Source organism: Pectinophora gossypiella, chromosome 4, assembly GCF_024362695.1.
Source record: "Pectinophora gossypiella chromosome 4, ilPecGoss1.1, whole genome shotgun sequence".
Classification (NCBI taxonomy): domain Eukaryota; kingdom Metazoa; phylum Arthropoda; class Insecta; order Lepidoptera; family Gelechiidae; genus Pectinophora; species Pectinophora gossypiella.
Genome location: NC_065407.1, coordinates 3,978,084 through 3,996,438, shown reverse-complemented (window position 1 = coordinate 3,996,438; position 18,355 = coordinate 3,978,084). Strand labels below are relative to the sequence as shown.

General features: G+C 34.8%; 2 protein-coding genes across 5 annotated transcripts in view; both read left to right on the top strand.

The window, feature by feature from the left end:
- The window catches only part of LOC126366244 (solute carrier family 22 member 3-like), a 402,182-nt gene that overhangs the window by 312,620 nt on the left and 71,207 nt on the right, over positions 1-18,355 (top strand). The gene's annotated exons all lie outside the window — the stretch shown is intronic.
- Positions 536-7,617, top strand: LOC126366271 (carboxypeptidase Q-like). Of its 3 annotated transcripts, none has more exons than XM_050009348.1 (4): positions 536-679; positions 4,590-4,824; positions 5,508-5,637; positions 6,376-7,617. In XM_050009348.1, exons 1-4 carry the CDS (start codon positions 667-669, stop codon positions 7,462-7,464), a joined length of 1,467 nt encoding a protein of 488 aa, XP_049865305.1. In that variant the 5' UTR covers positions 536-666; the 3' UTR covers positions 7,465-7,617. The 3 variants fall into 3 exon arrangements, with proteins under 3 accessions (XP_049865305.1, XP_049865306.1, XP_049865304.1); XM_050009349.1 differs by having other exon boundaries at positions 4,590-4,828; XM_050009347.1 differs by having other exon boundaries at positions 568-584.

The window sequence follows — 18,355 nt, the reverse complement described above, 5'->3', positions numbered from 1 at the left end:
TTAAATAACCTGTAATGTATACCTACATTGATTTAAAAAATGTATTGCTGTTGCAATTTCTTGTGATTTCTTCTCCTTTGCCATAACACCTAACCTTACACATACATACATAGCGGTCTTTTTGCGTCGCTGCAGTGGGGTAAAAACAGATTGCGTTCACAAGCTACTTACCAGAAAAGACTGTTAGTTGTTCATCAAAGCTTATGGAGAAATATAATATCCTTTTTTCGCTCTATGACGAATTCCATATAAGGCAGTCGCTTTTTCTTCTTCTCTCGTGTGGGTTGTGAGATCAATGACTTACCTCATCAAGCCTGGTGTTAGAATTACTATTGAGCCGCCAAACGTTTGACATGTGTCACATAACAACTACATACATAACTTAATACGTAGATGCGCTGTAAAACGAATTTGCATAAACTGGAAATATTTTAGTGTCTAGATGTATCTAGTTCTGTGTAGGTACCTATTGAATGCTCGTAACAATATGATGGCCCACGTCCCGCGGCCACAGTCCATTAGCATTCTCTGAATTGTGTCATTGTGTGTGTCAGTGTAATGCATGCTCTATGCTGTGGTTTTTCGTCTGATTATTGTTATCTATACCTACACATAATTAACCTGGACGTTTGGACTGGGATATAAAGACATATAATACGATCATTTATGTATCACCTAGGTATTACAAAAAACACATAAAAGATATCATCAAAGCCTTCGAGCAGAGAATCATATTTGATTTATGCTTTCATTCACAACAGCATCACATCTTAGGCTGTTGTGGGTCGGGGTATGAACTAAATCATGGTATAAGAAGACCAGGTTTGCTCAAAACTGACAGCTAGCATTTCAAGGTTAGCCCAGCTGACGTCATCCGACCCTGCGTTGCCATTTCGTAAAAAATAAATTACACACGTCCAATGTTCTAAATTTCCTTTGCAAGGAAATTTTGTACTTTTAGTAAAAGATTCACGTACAGTTTTAATAATTTTTAAATATGTGACAAGTATTAAGTGAATTACTGACTAAAGTATGTGATTAAATACTTTAGTCAGTTCCTAATTCACTTAATTTTCAATAATAAAATTTACGTCCTTGGAATGTTGGAGATTCCTTGAATGGTAACACTTACGTCATCAATGTGCTAGCAATGGCGGCTTGTCGTAGGATAGAGCATACCTGGGGGGTTAAAATGGCCACATCGAAGCAATTCATCTAAAAAGCAATATTGCTATTTAACATTTGTTTGCATTGCGTACATACTTTTATATGCGCAAATGTCAAATTGCAATATTGCTTTCTTAGATGAATTGCTTCGATGTGGCGTTTTTAACCACCCTGGTCTTCTTATACCATGAACTAAATAAGTTTTTTGATCAGTTTTAGACAGTCTTGATCGATAGGGCTGGCATAACAAACTTTGTTAAAAAGAAAAAAAAACAATCATTAATTAAAAAAAACACACTCTTGTCGGTGTAGAATTCTCCATGAACCAAAAATAAAAAAACAAGCAGAACAAAAAAAACAAAAATATATTTTATTTTATATTTAGGATCGTGAGTGTATAACATACCTGCACGCCCATATATCGTTGCCTTATAGGGAACACAACGCAAACGCCTTTTTGGAAAATTATATTCGGATGTGACTTTTGTTAACGAAACCTTGCAAAGGACAAGCTGGTTTATCACTAGGCACCCACAGGCCTGTTGTCTCATCGTGTAAGAACCCTCAGCGCTTCCCATTTGTCTGGCCAAGTAGTTTATGCCATTTGCAGCCAATCTGAATTAAGTATATAAAGCGAATGTTGGTTGGGCTGGCAAAGGAAGACCTAGAAGGACAGTGACCAAATTGAAAATGTCCTTAGAAAATGTTTAGTATGATCTACTCTGAACCGGCGTGCGTGTATGTAACGATTCATACACGCACGCCGGTTCAGATTCCATTTGATATCAACTCAGTATCATGGCCTGAATCATCCCTCAAAGTCTTCGTTACGATGTCGTTAACACCCTATATACAGAAAATATACAGAAAATTACAATCCTCTGTAGTTTGAATGGGATAATTACCTACCTGCTCCGGTTCGCGGAGGCCCGTGTTGCCCTATCTCTACCTGTGAAATAACCTTATCTATTTATATAAATATTCTTAAGTAGGCAGTTAATTCGTGAAACAAATGAGTTTTACGTGACTTATCTCATTAACGTTTTGGGACAAGAAAAAATGGCGCAATTGGGCAAATTAATTTAAAAAAATAACGAGGTACGTTGTAGATTATCTGTTTAGAAAAGTAAAAGATATATAATTTGGCTTAATACATGCATAACTCACCTTACATAATGAGTCGTAAACCTCAGGGCGATATCTTACTAGGACGCCATGGTTGCGTCACCAAAATGTATGCAGCAACAACCAAGACACCAGTTGATGTAGCGATTATAATGTACAACTGCATAATATATTATATTAATAATATATTGTATACTAATATATGAAATATATTATATATCGTAGGCGCGACTGTGATTCGCCACCACTTTTATGTCCTAATAAGCCAGGGCCCTCAATATTAATATTCATATTCCCAAAATGAAATCGCAGCAATAGTTTATAAGGTCTTTTTAATACCTTTTACTTTTATCACATTTTTATCAAAGTGTTACGTTGAATACAAATTTGGGCTCACGTTCTTAAAAAAATAGCAAAAGAAAATATGATTAAGTACTTACTTTAAAGGTCACTGATGTTATCGTAGTGAGAGAAAATAAGAGTGATTCTGGTTGATTTTTCATTGCAAAATAACTTCAATTCCTCACGCCTTCATTTCAAACGGCGTGACTAAAATTTCTGAACGTGACGTGAATTTCAATAGAGTTCATATTTACGCATCTGTGTCTTTGTAAAAGGTTTATGCACACATGGAAAATTTTGTACTTACTGATCATTGGTATGAAAATTTATAGAAGAATGAACTTGAATCAATGATCGGTAATGCGAAACTACATCCCGATATTGTCCGGTGACGATAAATAAGAGAGCCATCTCGCCAGAAAGAAGACAAAGAGAGCTTAAAATGAATTATTTGAGTACATATTAGGTTATCTGCTACACTATTGTTACTGTTGTCGATAGTTCATTATCGATAGGTCGATATTATCGTCACTCAGCAATCGATACTATCGAATAGCTACCAATACTATCGACATAAAAGTTACAATCGACAAATACTAATTAAGTACTACTAATTATTTTTGTTAGAACACATTAAATTGTTAATTTTACATAATTTTATTTATATTTTTTGTATAGAATTGTAATGAATAATTGTCATCGTAATGTTATGAATATTTTTTTTTTTTATAATATTGTAATAAAACTTTATAATTTACCAATCTAACAATACACATGAGTTAAATTTATATAAATGAAATTTATTTAAGTATTTGGAATAAAAAAAACAGGGCATGATTTAAGCAGTTAAACGAATTCTATGTTTAATGTTTATATTCGCTCGTAGTCTAGCATAGAATCATCAAGATGTCTCCTAGGGGCTTAAAAGGTCACGTCTAAGTAATTTATCTAAATAAAGAAAACAATATTGTTTTTTTGTCATTTGCGCATATAAAAGTAAGTGCGCAATGCAAACTAATGTCCAATAGCAATATTGCTTTTTTTGATGAATTGCTTCGATGTGGCCTTTTTAACCCCTCTGATTTATTATGGCTGTGCTCACCTCTTAAGTGTGTACATAATAATTATATAGTCGTGAAAACTACTTAAGGGCTTTTAAAAAAATTACAATTCGATGTGATTTAATTCATCAAAACTTTGATATCAAAAAAATAATTCAGTATAAAATGAGTTCACTTTTTACCTGGACGTAAACTAGTATGTCTAAAGCGAGGTTTTGTTTACAAATACCACATCTGAATATGATGTTCACTTCACTATAGGGCAGTGGTTGTTATATCAATCGGTATTTGTGTATTCAAATTGTTATAATTTTACGGTGGGTAACTATTCCAACAATAACATGCGAGAGCATTATGTTTGTAGATGTGTTTATATTTAAGTGCAAATTATGTAAATAAAATGCCGCACTATTTGTATACTAGCAAAGTTGGACGCGCAGTCGTACATGTTTTGATAAAATCTGTATTATTATTAAATATTAGACGTCCATCAGTTGCTTCTTTCAAAGCACAATACTTTCATATAACATAATGCCTAATATATATGTACCTATTATTTATGTTATATTTTATTAATATAATAATAATATTTATATTCTGTATGACTTATGTGTTTATTTATATATAATGTATATATTTGTACGTATGTATGTTTTTGTGCACTTTGTGCCTTCCCACTTTTATCAACCTCTTACACCATTCGGAGTTGGCTGGAACTTATAAAGTTCACCTTTTGCATCTAATTTTTATTTTTATCATTATCAACTATATTAATGTGTACAATAAAGAGTTTAATTATTGGCTCATTTCCTAGGGCCGTTATCAATCATATGACCTCTCAACTCTCGTAATCTAAATAATTTGGTGATAACGTTTCTCTCTCTTTGTTTTTAGTATTGCATAGCTTGAACCTAAGTATTGACTTCAAAATGGAATTATTAGTGACTTTAGTTTTATTAGGACTGTTATTAAGTAATAATTGTAGTGCAAGTGTTGTAATAAACAGATATAATGATGAAGGTTGTGTTCTGAAACCTGAATTGATACGTGAAATTCAATCGTATAAGGATGTGACAAAATTAATAATGGACAATATTAAAAATACAACGGGGAAAGAAATGTACGAAGAGTGAGTAAGTTTTGTGTATACCTACATAATTTCAATCCTATTATCCTCCTAATAAACATAACAACAACTAACTCTAACTCTTAACTCTTTTTCATTTATTTGTGGTAGCTTGTAATTGGCCTTTATTTACTTACTACTAAGTGTAACATTGTGTGAATTAAGCTGTAAGCTCCCCAAACAAAATAAAATAAAATAGCATCATACAGGTACATGCATTATAATCATATACTTATAAACACTCCTCACCATCTATGATTAAGCCTAATAGGTCAGGTTTGATGAGGACGATAATTAGGGCTCACAATCCACAAAACAGAAAAATAATTTCGAGACTCCCTTGCTATTAACCAGGAACAAATGCAGGAAAAGCGCGAAGTCAAGTACGGTCACAAGTACTAATATGTATACACTTTGCAACCATGTCACATTAACTTTTCTGACAAATTAAAGCATAAGCCTCATTAAATGACAAATATGATAGTGCGACTGGGTTCTAAAGTGGGTACATGACTGTACCTATGATCCAAACATGACGATCCAAATCCAAATATGGATCCGATCCAAATATGATCGAAACGAATTCGTTGATTTAGAGGCCCAGCCGTCACATTACGCTCTTAACAGGGATATGAAGGATTTCTGTATTCATGTATGTATGTAAATTTATAAGTAATTTTTTTCAGATACACACGTTTTATTGACAAGTTCGGTGCTCGTCTATCAGGAAGTGATAATCTGGAGCATGCTATCGACCACATGATCAACATGACTCATTCATATGGTCTAAATGACGTTACTACTGAAGAAGTTGATGTGAGTATTCCCTTTTTGCCAACTTCAAAGGTTTATTAACTTTTTCCATATGCAATTTTCAGCGTTCCTAAGTCAAGCTAACATCAAACAAAATTAATCAAAGAAAAGGAATAAAAATATTAAAAACCATATGACATCTCTATAATTTGCTACTGGGTGAGAGCCTTCAGTGCTCCCCATTTGTCCGGCCAAGTAGTTAATGCCATCTGCGGCAAATCTACAATAAGTCACGTCAAAAAAAGGAAAGAAATTTGCAACACTTACGTAGGTAGAAATACTCTTGCAGCGTGTAAAAACTTTTCTCAATTAGGAACTTTCTTAAGTTAATTTTTAACTTTTTATATTCAAATTTTCATGTAGCGCATTTGGAGTCTTATTATAAATTTTAACTGCCATAGCAAGAAGACCAAAACCTACCATTTCCATGGTTGTTTTTGGGGGTTCGTTTTAAGTTTAATTGTATCACTGCAATTTAATTAGGGGATTTTAGTTCTGTGCAATAAAGTATATTTGATTTGATTTGATTTTGATTTGAATTACAATTCAGTTCACCGAAAAACTAACTAATACCGAAAACAGTGTGTACCATCTAATGCACATTTTCATATGTCATCTTGTTTTCCTGTTTTAGTTAGTTTTTTGGACATTATGATTATTTTTTCAATTAAATCCTTCCAATTGAAAATTAATGTCAGTAGTTCATTCATTCACATTTCCCTTGCTTTATTTTATTTACAGGCACCGCACTGGGTGCGAGGAGAAGAAACAGCGTTTATGTCAAGTCCTCGAAAAAAACACATTGCTATACTTGGCTTCGGTAGCAGTGTACCAACACCACCAGAAGGCATAACAGCTGAAGCTATAGTTGTTAAGAGTTTTACTGAACTTGAAAAAATGAATGACGAATCAGTGAAGGGAAAAATTGTAGTGTTCAATCCGCCTTATGTTAGTTATGGTGTAACTGTAGCATACAGATCTCAAGGAGCTACCAAAGCTGCCATGAAAGGCGCTGTCGCAACCTTAGTTAGAAGTATCACTCCTTATTCTCTATACACACTCCATACTGGTGCTCAATTTTATGGAGACAACGTCATAAAGATACCAACAGCAGCAATCACAGTAGAAGATGCACACTTACTTGAAAGACTACAAAAAGAAGGAGAAAAGATTGTAATAACTATCAAAATGTCAAACACGTTTGATATTAAGAAATCTAGAAACACTCTGGTAGATTTAAAAGGAAAATCAGAACCGAATAAACTTGTGATTGTCTCAGGGCATATTGACAGCTGGGATGTAGGTGAAGGTGCTATGGATGACGGAGGTGGTATGTTCATTAGCTGGTTTGCTCCAGTGCTACTTAACCGTTTGGGTTTAAAACCTAAGAGAACCGTTCGTGCAATATTATGGACTGCAGAGGAACCTGGCTTAGTCGGAGCGGCGGCATATTTAGATAAACATAAGCACGAACTAAATGATATCGATTTTATAATGGAATCAGACGAAGGCACATTTAGTCCTGAAGGACTAATTGTAGGTGGTTCCAATCAAACAGTTTGCGTAATACAGGAGGTATTGAAGTTGTTTTCACCAGTCGATAAAGTAGAAAAAAGTGATGGACCCGGCTCTGATATTGTGTTGATAATCAAGCAAGGAGTGCCTGGAGCATCGCTTATGAATAAAAATGAACGCTACTTTTACTTCCATCATTCTGAAGCGGATACAATGGACGTGCAAAATAAAGAAGACGTCATAGATAGCGCCGCGTTTTGGGCCGCCGTATCGTACGTTATTGCCGATCTGTCTATAGACATCCCACGCTTTTAATATACCTTTTTTCAAAGGTTCGCCTTGAACGTGGTTGCATTTTCTTATAGACTTTTTCGTCACATTCACAACAACGTCGCTCACAAAGAGAAGGTTATAAAGGCATTCATGGCCTCTCTCCTTTACACGACTAATAAACTCCAAAGAGCCAAATTATCAATAGTATTTGTAAGTGGTGATTTCATTTCAAAATACTGTATATAAAAAAAATAGATAAATATTGTTAAATATTATATAACGGTATAAAAAATATTATTTATTATATAATATATTAGCCTTTGGGTCATCTTCTCTGCCCTCCTCTGGGGCAAATCCTATTCGACGCTTCCTTGCCGGCGGCGGTGGGTGCCTCTTACTTCAGTAAGCCGGAGTGAGATGGTGGCTGAGTTCGGGTAGAGACCCAGACCTACGGGATATAACGTAGAATCCTTGCCCAGGAATACGGGTAAAGACCTCAAAGGTTGCAGAGGCGGAAATGGGAGCCATCGGTACGGCAAGGCAGGACGGAATGTATTGAGATACATTATATTCGCCTGTATGTATACTTTCATAGGGTTACAACTTTGTAATCATTATTTGTATTGATGTACGTACGAGGCTTCATACGATAGCGAAACAGATATTCCGCGCGGGGCCTTTTAAAACTTAAGTAAGAACCAGAGGGGGTGAGGAAATCTAGCTCGACACCCTATACAAATTAGTGCGGTGCGGAGAGTTACGTTATATGCGTAGCGCGTAGTAGGTATCATTCTTTATGATAGTAGAATTGACAATATCTTACGTAAATATATACACACAAACCTCAGGGGTGTAAAGGTATGACGAGTGGGTTAGAGTTGTTACGTTCCCATGTAAACTCAAAGGAAAACCCTGAGGCAGTGACAATCTTTAGTTTCACCATTCTAAATTGCACCTTTGAAGCAAAATATACCTGTGATACAATAATATATATCTGTGCGGAAACCAAACTTACTCGTACAATTTTGTTTCGGATTGCCTCGTGAAATTGAAGCTCCATTTTATGAGGAAAGGTTTCCTTTCATATCCAAAGATATGTAAATACAGGGTGTTAGTGACAACGTAACGAATACTAAGGGGGATGATTCAGACCACGATTCTGAGTTGATATCTAGTGGAATTTCGTGTCGGAAAATTCATGAAAATTTTAGTGATTTTTAATTATTTTCAGTTTCATACTTTTGCGACGGAAAATTCCACTTGATATAAACTCAGAATTATGGTTTGGATCATCCCTCAAAATTTTCGTTACGATGTCACTAACATCATGTATATTTTATTTTACCATTCTATTAAATAAGTTATTCATGATATTTTAATGAAGTGCCACATCGAAGCAATTCATCTAAGAGAGCAATATTGCAAACTGACTTTTACGCGTATAAAAGTAAGTAAGTAAGAATTGATGTGGCCATTATAACCCCCCAGACAATTATAGAAACTATTTCATCACTAAAGCGACTGTTGGTAATAATTTTAGTTTTTTTTTCATTATATCCTTAATCTAAATGCATGGTTTGAATGATGCCGTTAAACCACAGAGGTCTGTCTCGGCACCCATGCAATAAATTTTAAGATTGGTAAAACCCACTGGTATTTATTATTTATCAATTTTTCTAAACTTTTGATAAGTGTAGGCCCTATTAAAACGTCCTAAAATGGTATATTTCGACGTTCATAGTTTAGTTAATAATACGTATATATTATATTGTCTTATTTTTCGAAGCTTCTGTTCAGTTTCAATAGTAAAAGTACCTAGCAAGACAGTGATTTTTGTATTCCCTCTTCGATTCAAGTGAACGCTTCGGAGCCTGACTGAAAATGGGTCTTTATGAAAGAAAGAAAGATACGTTTATTATAAAGGGATACCACTGTAACAAATATAAAACAACACACGGAATAACACATAACTTACAATCAAAACACGCAAGAAAAGCAAGTTACACAAGAGAGTACAAATTAAATAGACAGTAAACATTAGGACAAATTGTAATAAAGTGTATGGAGTGGGAAACAATGGTGATGTCCTTTATAAAAGGGCCTCACTCAGCATAAGCCGCGGCGCGAGCCCCGACGCTGATATTCTTTATTTATATTTTCTTTGTTCCTAATTACTGACTTGCGTGACTCTAGTGAAGTCTATCACTATTTATTCAAAAAAGCCATTTAAATAATTAACGAAGAATTTTATTGCTTTCAATAAAAAATGAACAATATTTTCTATCAGATTAAATAAATACAAAAACTGTTTTAAACTTTTTATGTAGCCAATACAACTGCTGATTCGAGCAGACACCTTACCTTATTTTAAGTTATACCTGTCATTTTCTTTACCGTTGAATATGAAAGGGACGGCTGATTGTCAGTTGGTAATTTTAAAATTCATTTTTCATTTCATGTTTGTCTAACAATAAATAATAATCAATCAGTTAATATAATACATTACAGAAAACAATATTTTATAAATTATTATATATAAAATCATATTATGTGGAGAATATACATAAAATTACAAGTCGTCGCGAAAACTGTGCTGTTTAGTAATTTTGTAATTAATTATACAATAACCGAGACGAATAAAATAGGTATCCCGCTGGTTTTAGATTTCTAAAATTGACCTGTATTCATGGTGTGTTCCATAAACTCGTCGATTAGCCGTCTCTTTTATTTTTTGGCGGATAAAAAATGCAGGTACAATTTTAAATAAACAGGTGTTTGCTAAAATCAGTCAATACAACCATTATGGGCCATATCTCACTAGAAGTCCGTGGCTATGCCGCCAGCGGGAAATATATTCGGAATTAGGTTACCGACATGTTGGTAACGCAACCAGGTGAGGAACCCCTCATTCAACCGCATTTGTTGGTGGCGCAACCGTGTTTCCTTAGTGAGATAGGGCCCTTTATATTACACTAACCGAAAGTAACTACTATACAGCACAGCAAAGTTGGTGAGACCAATCATCGACCTTACCCACACGAAAAGAATGAGAGATAATAACACAAAATTGCTTAATTCTATAAAAGCACGCTGTAATGCCGTACATAATGTTTGACGGTACGCTACTTATTTTCGTTGACGAAAAAATCCATTGATGCTAAAAGGGTCTTAAGTACTTAACCCGCTTTCACTGTGTCACTTGCTTATGTCGTATTTTTCTTAATTCACTTTTAGGGGATAAAGGGATTGACGTTGACGTTTTCTTTGTATACTAGCTAATGCTTGTTTTAATGTGGCTTGCTGATAAAGCAGTTCCATAGTTGCGGAAAATAACGATTTTGCAGAAAGCGGTTTTGCTAGTCATTTTTTCTCGCAAGTTGTTCCTTATCAAAAGACTGCTCATAATGGCCCACGATCCCGGTCGGTAGATACACTAATTGGCTACTTGACAGTTTTTGAAGAAGTATTTTAAAAATTACACACGCTTAATTTATACCTCATAAAATATGTTATTTTCTCGAAAAATCTTTAAATAATAGAAAAAAACTTATTTTTCTTCAATTATTTTAAATTGAGCGAAAACGGTCTGGTCACGTGACACCCAGTGACGTTACATTTCACCGAGCACAGAAACTATCAAACAGTACCTACTTGAAACCTGAGAGATAGTTTTTGTTTATTTTGTGAAATGTGACGTCACACGAAGCTCAATCATGGCCGCCCGTGTTTCAGGTCTTGTAATATACAGGTAAAACACGCATTCTTATTTTGTAAAAATAAAATATTTAAAAATGAACTTAACAAAACAAGAACTATCGGATAATTATAGTCAAATGATAAACTACCATAATATCCGACATATAATCATATTTTATTGTTACAACTATCAAGTAGCTAATTGTATATTTGTATACATACATACATGGACTCACGCTTGTAAACCCTTATGAGGTGGGTAGAGCCACAAACAATCACAAGACAACTTTAGCCTACTTTTACACTCATGCACCGAATGCAAAGTAATTCAGTGGTTTTCGAGATTAGTCACAGTCTAGAAGTCTCTGCGTACTCTAATGGAAAATAGGCGTGATCTTATGTACAATCAAAGAGCAAAACTGCAGTCACTGAGCCCACCGATTTTTTTGGAAACAGTGGTGAAATTATGAACCATTAGTGTCATAATTATAAAATGTATGTTTTTGGTCTATTACAGAAACGACATGTAACCAGGAGGTCTTAAGTGCAACCAGTTAATTTATTACTTTGCAAGAATAAGACACCTTGTAGTACATATCGCACGAAGAGGTAAGGCTATTGATTATAATACAATAGTCGTAAATTCACCCAGGCCGCTAACCACGCATGTAAATGGATAATAACACCCTTGAAGCATTAAGATAGCATATATTCATAGTTTCCAGGTCCCTTATGCAAGCAACCTTCAGATAGTGGCTTTTGATTATACGAATATTGTTAGAAGCAGCCGTGCCTCGTTTAGTTTTAATCAAGCACATTTTACGTTGCGTTGTATGTACTTAGATACCGAGACTCAACCACACACTATATCTCGTACTTTATGAGGTCATGAAGTCATAGTAGCTTGCATAAAATTGAAATACTCAAAGTCACGCCTGAATTCCTATACTATTTGCGCTCTAGCATGTTACAAAAGGACAGAAATATAGACTACAGCCTAGTGCAAAAGAGATACAAAGAAAATGTACTATTCTGACAGCTGTCATACGTACCATGCAAGAGCGCAAAAAGTATATTATAGAGTCATAAGTAATATCATGTACCCACTTTAGAACCTTGTTGCACTGTCATATTTGACATTTAATGAGACTTACGGTTTAATTAGTCAAAAAAGTTAATGTGATATGGTAACGTACTGTATACATTATTAGTACTCGGTGTACAGGGTGTTAGTGACATGGACCGAACATTGAAGGGGATGATTCAGACCATGATTCTGAATTAATATCAAGTGGAATTTGCAACCAAGTAGACCAAAAACGGTATTTTTGCCCCCGTCTTAAATTCAAATTCAAAATAGTAATAAGATAGGTAGTAATCTTTTTACAGGTATATAAACTTGTTTAAACGGACTCAAACGTTTCATCCATCTAAAATTACTGCAGCTTTTCAACCTGTATAGCCGAGAAAAATTACCTGCAAGAAAAATCTCACCATAAGGACCTCATCATCATCAGTTTAAGAGCCACGCTCTTGTCGGTGTAGCATTTTCAATTCCAGTCTATCAAAGGCCAATTCCTTGACATCCCTATAAGACACGACGTTAACCTTTTCTTTAATCTGTTCCATGTAAGCTCTTTTTTCTAACTTTCCTTCTATGATGTTTTTAATAAATTCGTCGTGTCTTATTAGGTGTCCAATCATCAGGGACCTAGGCGACCTTAAAAACTGATGTAACAAAATATTAAGCTGCTTAATATTATTTTCTTTATGGTCTCCTCTCTTAATACCTCGTCTGTTAGAGTAGTAAGGTCGATTATAAATCTATGCCTAGTGACAATCATAATAACCATAGTACCGCTCCTAAATCTCAAATCTAGAGCGACGCCAATATTATGATTTATGGAAGCCTCTCAGCAAATAACTACGAGGTATAAATCATTCTAGAACCACGAAGTAACGAATACTAGGGTTACTCAATAATCTTAAATTGCAATAAAATCGAAATGGAAGTTTCATAAATAAATGTGATTCTGAATAGGATAACAATCAAATATATTTTATTTGTTTACAAAATAATATACATTTATCATAGTCCATGTTATAATAGTATAAACGTTTTAATTTTCGCAGTAAAACTTATAAAAAACATTATTTTAGTTTAAAATACACTAAAACAAGTACTCCCGGTCAATCCGAGTCGCAGTATAACCCAACCGCGTTACGAAGCACCACGCGCGTGCTTTCTTAATTTGACACGATTTTCATCATGATCAATTTAAGAGCCACGCTCTTGTCGGTGTAGCATTTTCAGTTAACCTTTTCTTTAATCTGTTCCACGTAAGCTCTTCTTGGTCTTCCATTTCCCCTCGATTCACGATTTTATTGAAAGTATATACCGCTGTGTTCGAATTTATAGCTAAACAAGCGCCAAGTTTTAGGCGCATTTATGTATTAAGCGCTGTTTCTAGGGTACTGGTAAATCAATGCCCTGGATTGTAAAGTAATAAGTGAGGGAAATAACTCTGCCGCCGGCACTGCTCCGACTGCGTATGACAAGCCCCCACGGTTCATTTACTACAGCACACAGACAAAGGAATAGATTAGCTTTCTTTATATAGGTACATAATATTCTCAGTTGAAATTGCTGCTTAGCAATAAGGCCGCCAGATTGTACTGTGTCTATCATCCATTTGTGTAAATTTGTTTTGTATGTTGTGTGCAATAAAGTATATTTGATTGATTGATTGATCGACTATATGACTTTAAAAAGTTCCGAGTGCAATACTGAAACTGTACTTGGCTCTCTTTTGGGCACAGCAAAAGAAATATGTTAGGTACATGTAGAATTTAAAGTATGTACAATTTAAAAATAAAACAAGGGGTTAAAAACGCCACGCCACATCTATAAAAGCAATATTGCTATTTATAATTTGTTTGCATTGCGCACTTACTTTTATATGCGCAAATGTCAAATTGCTATATTGCTTTTTAGATGACATCCAAGCTTGAATGTTGCCTTTTTAACCACCCAGTACTTATCATCTACTTGTCGTAAGAGTAAACGTAATGGAATATAATAATTATTATTTTCTCGCTATACCTACAACGCATTAGGTGACGTGTAGATACCTACTTTCTTTCTTCTTAGTAATTTATTTTCATCCACACAAAATAACATAAGTTCACGCCTGTATCCCCGAAGGATTTATTCTTCGTTTGTCCCACTGAGTTTTGTCCCACATAAAAAATTCCTATGTCGTCCCGAACAGTATTCTTCCTTCGTCCCAAAATATAATTTTAAATATTTTATTCCTACTTCGTCCCATTTTGTATTCCTTATACGGCCCATGTTTTTTTTTATATGCCAAACTTACTATATTGTACAATCAGCAAAAAAGGATTACCTATTATTTTAAATATTACTCGTATTATTTTATTATAATTAAACTTAATAAATATTTTTTTTTATATTTTTAATTGTAAATATTGCCTTATTATTGTTTCTCATAGATCTGACTGTTCTGTATTTATTTAAAATTATTATAACATAACATTTCTGTGATTTTGAATGTGATACTGAATAATAAAAGTGATTTAAATTTTAATGATAAGACTTGTTTTATTGGTATTTAACTTTAAAAAAATAAGTAAGTAAGTAATCTTTTTTGTTGACTATACCTTTAAAGTACCTACTTATAATTTGGGACGAAGCAAGACTTCGAAATTGATATGGGACGAATAAGAATTTTTTGGAATGTGGGACAAAACTTCAGGACGAACGAGGAATAAACCCCCCGAAGGGGTAGGCAGAGGTGTATTAATGAAGGTCAAGCCTATTGCCATTAACAGGATACATATCCAGGAATTCAAATGATATCAATTCACTATGCACTCAAGCATGAATTCAAACTCATAAAGTCGAGCCCGAGCTGGGTTTTGAACCAAAGACACTACGATGTAAGTCACTACGGCATCTTCTCCTATCGTGTGGGTTGTGAGTTGGAGTACCAACCTCATCAACCCTGGTGTCAGGGTTACTATTGAGCCGCCAAAGGCCTCTGACGTAACTCATGTAACGGCTACTTACTTAAAAAAGAAATATCGGATATTAGTAAATATAATGACTTCGTGCAAAAATTGAAAACTTACCTAATTAATAAAAAATATTATAATCCGCAGGAGTTTTTAGAATCGAAATAATTATTTTGATCCACAAATTCATTTAATTAAGTTAAAATGCTCTTTGTTATCATGTCTAATGCTGTTGTTGTATTTTATATTGTATTATTGAGTTACTTCTATTTTTATTTCTATTTTTTTTTTGATATATCAAAGAAAGAAAATTTGCAGTGCCCCGACGGGGTGTCATGTTGTAAGTGCTAAATAATTATTTTAAGAACCTTTGTACACATGATTGCACCAATAAAGAATAAAGTACGGCACTACGGTATAAGATGTTGAGATTACATTCGCAATATTACGCAATAACCTATTCGGTTACAAAATGCAAAATCTAAACAATAATGAAGAATAATTGTTATTATTTTTACAGTATAAAAAAAGTGTTCACAAGAATCAAAGAAAGGCCCACAATACACACAATGGCCCCGATTCCTGCAGACACCGCCTAATTTTATTTTAAGTTATATCCGTCATTTTCATATCCGTCGAAAAGGAAAGGGACGGATGATTCACAGCTCTTAATTTTAGGAAGAATGAGTAAATGAATGTGTCGGGTTATTGACTGATGTAAAATTTTTAGACGGTTGGTTTAGATTTGTGCTTAAAATTGACGTGTGTTCCATAAATTTTATGCTTGTCAATTACCCGTCCCTTTCCTTTTCGGCGGATAAGAAAATGACAGATATAACTTAAAATAAAATTAGATGGTATTTACAGGAATTATAAAAGGAGAAACTGACTGACTGACATATCAACGCACAGCCTAAACGGCTAAACGTAGGCACTTGAAATTTCAAAGGGACGTAGCTTAGGTACCGTAGAGGTGCACTAAGAAAGGAATTCCCGAAATTCCCACGGGAACGGGAATTAGCGGGAAAATCCTTTAGTATGAAAAATCTAAACCGCTTAAGTTAGACGCTTGAAATTTGGCATGCAGGTACCTTAGTAAACTTAAAGCTTAGTTGCAACAGGACAAAACATTTGTATGAAAAAATCTAAACCGCGTAAGATAGATGTTTTCAATCTAGCATGCATGCATACCTTAGTAAATATAAAGTTAAATTAAGTAAATTAAGCATTTCTTAACCACACACAAAGATCTCTATTTTATAACACGCCACGCGGACGAAGTCGCGGGCAAAAGCTAGTTTGTAATAAAATCTTCGACCAATACGTTGATACTAATAATATGAGCTAGCGTCTGTGGCACAATATTTTCTATGGCACCCGTCGCTTTGGCTTTCAAGCTGTGTGCCAAACGAAGCGGAGCTAATGCCTTCACTTCACTACACTAGCCCTAGAGCACTACGGTACGAAGGCTGTAGAGCACTCAAAGTGCAGAACTGCATTCACGAGGAAACGATGTTTGTGTCCACCAGTGTTTGTGTTTCATCTTCAAGAGTTACATTTATCAGTATTCCGGCACATCCTTGGAGAAGGATGATTTTTTTTGACGTGACTTTATTGTACATTTGCCTTAGATGGTATTTACTATTTGGCAGGAAAAATGCACTTTGGGTGAGCGAATGAGACCACCCTCAGAAGGACTCTTCTTCTATCGTGTGGGTTGTGAGGTGGAGTACCAACCTTATCAACCCTGGTGTCAGGATTACTATTGAATCGCCAAAGGCCCACGACATGGCTCACCTAACGACTACTTACTTACAGTAAGTAGTAATTAGTAAGTAGTAACCGGGACCAACGGCTTAACGTGTCTTCCGAAGCACGACTAAGAACAAGTAAGAATATTTGAAGAATGTAGGACGGATCGAGGGTAGATGATTCCGCGGTCTTGTTTAGCTTGTCGACTGATAACACAATGAAGTTAAGCATTCAGGATCAGGAGCGGTCAGTTATTGTACGGGTGATCGCTTTAGTTTCGTTACGGCCATCATCGAAATTGACTAAAATTTCACATTGAGTCACGATGGAGCTGCAACACGTCATATTATGGCATAACGTTATAATTATTACATATCATTATTAATGACGAATCGGTGACGCCACCATTACGTATAAAACGGCAAATCTCCGCCCCGCACCAATTGGTATCGGGAACAATCCTCCCCCCCTCTGACTAAGAGGGAGGGCGGAGACTGCCTGTCTCGCTCACACTTACGCGTATAGTGTGACGCTACGGTGTCATGCATCGCAATAGGCTAGTTTCCAACTAGTCAAATCAGTTACTTTTTACTAAACGTCAAAACACGAAATTACTATGGAATTTGTATGAAAAAGCACTCTGTGACGTCATAGAAAAACGTGACAAAATGTCGGACTTATTATTACGTTTGTCTTGATTAAAATTCATAAATAAGTTTAATAGAAAAAAGAAAATGTTTTTCGTTAGTTTTAGATGTGTCTTTATTTAGTAATCAGAATTTCATAATTTATCTTGAACCTAGTACACGACCCAATTACAACTCATCGCTCTAATAGAATGGAATTAGAAGAACGATTATTCCATATCCACGATGCAAACGATGCAGTCATTCGACGTTCGTTTTTCACTGTGTAATTTACAGCCGATCGGCCTAGTGCTTTAGCCGCCTGGCTAATACTTAAAGACGAGAACAGCGAGCGATGTAGCGGAGCGAATGGCGGCGGCGACGACTATTAGCAGTTCTAGTTTTTTTTTTTTTTTTTCAATTAAAAACCTCAGTTCATTCGAAGAATGTGGGACACTTTTATACCTATGATTTTTTTAAATATAAATTAGGTGGATGAAAACCTGATATATTTAGGTACCTACTTATTTTTTTCGGACACACAATTCACCACGAAATTGCACAAACGAATCACTGTTTTTTTTTGTTGTAAAGTTACCCGCGCAATTAGCATTAGAATTTATCGAAAACAAAATATAAAAAGATATTGTACATAATACAGAATAACATTCTTCTTATAAGTAGTCAATTTCTAGTATTACCTAAGCAGAAATAATCGTCGTCCAAGTTGATTATAAAGTGTATAGTGAGTTATACAGTGAAGTGTATAGTGTACGTAAAGATGTATACAATTTATGTGTTTTCTTTTATAAGTTTTTTAAAGG

What these genes read in the sequence shown, in the direction of transcription:
- LOC126366271 (XM_050009348.1), top strand. An exon ending in GGGAAAGAAATGTACGAAGA is followed by an intron (nt 4,825 to 5,507) that starts GTGAGTAAGTTT and finishes AATTTTTTTCAG; the next exon opens with ATACACACGTTTTATTGACA. An exon ending in TTACTACTGAAGAAGTTGAT is followed by an intron (nt 5,638 to 6,375) that starts GTGAGTATTCCC and finishes TTTTATTTACAG; the next exon opens with GCACCGCACTGGGTGCGAGG.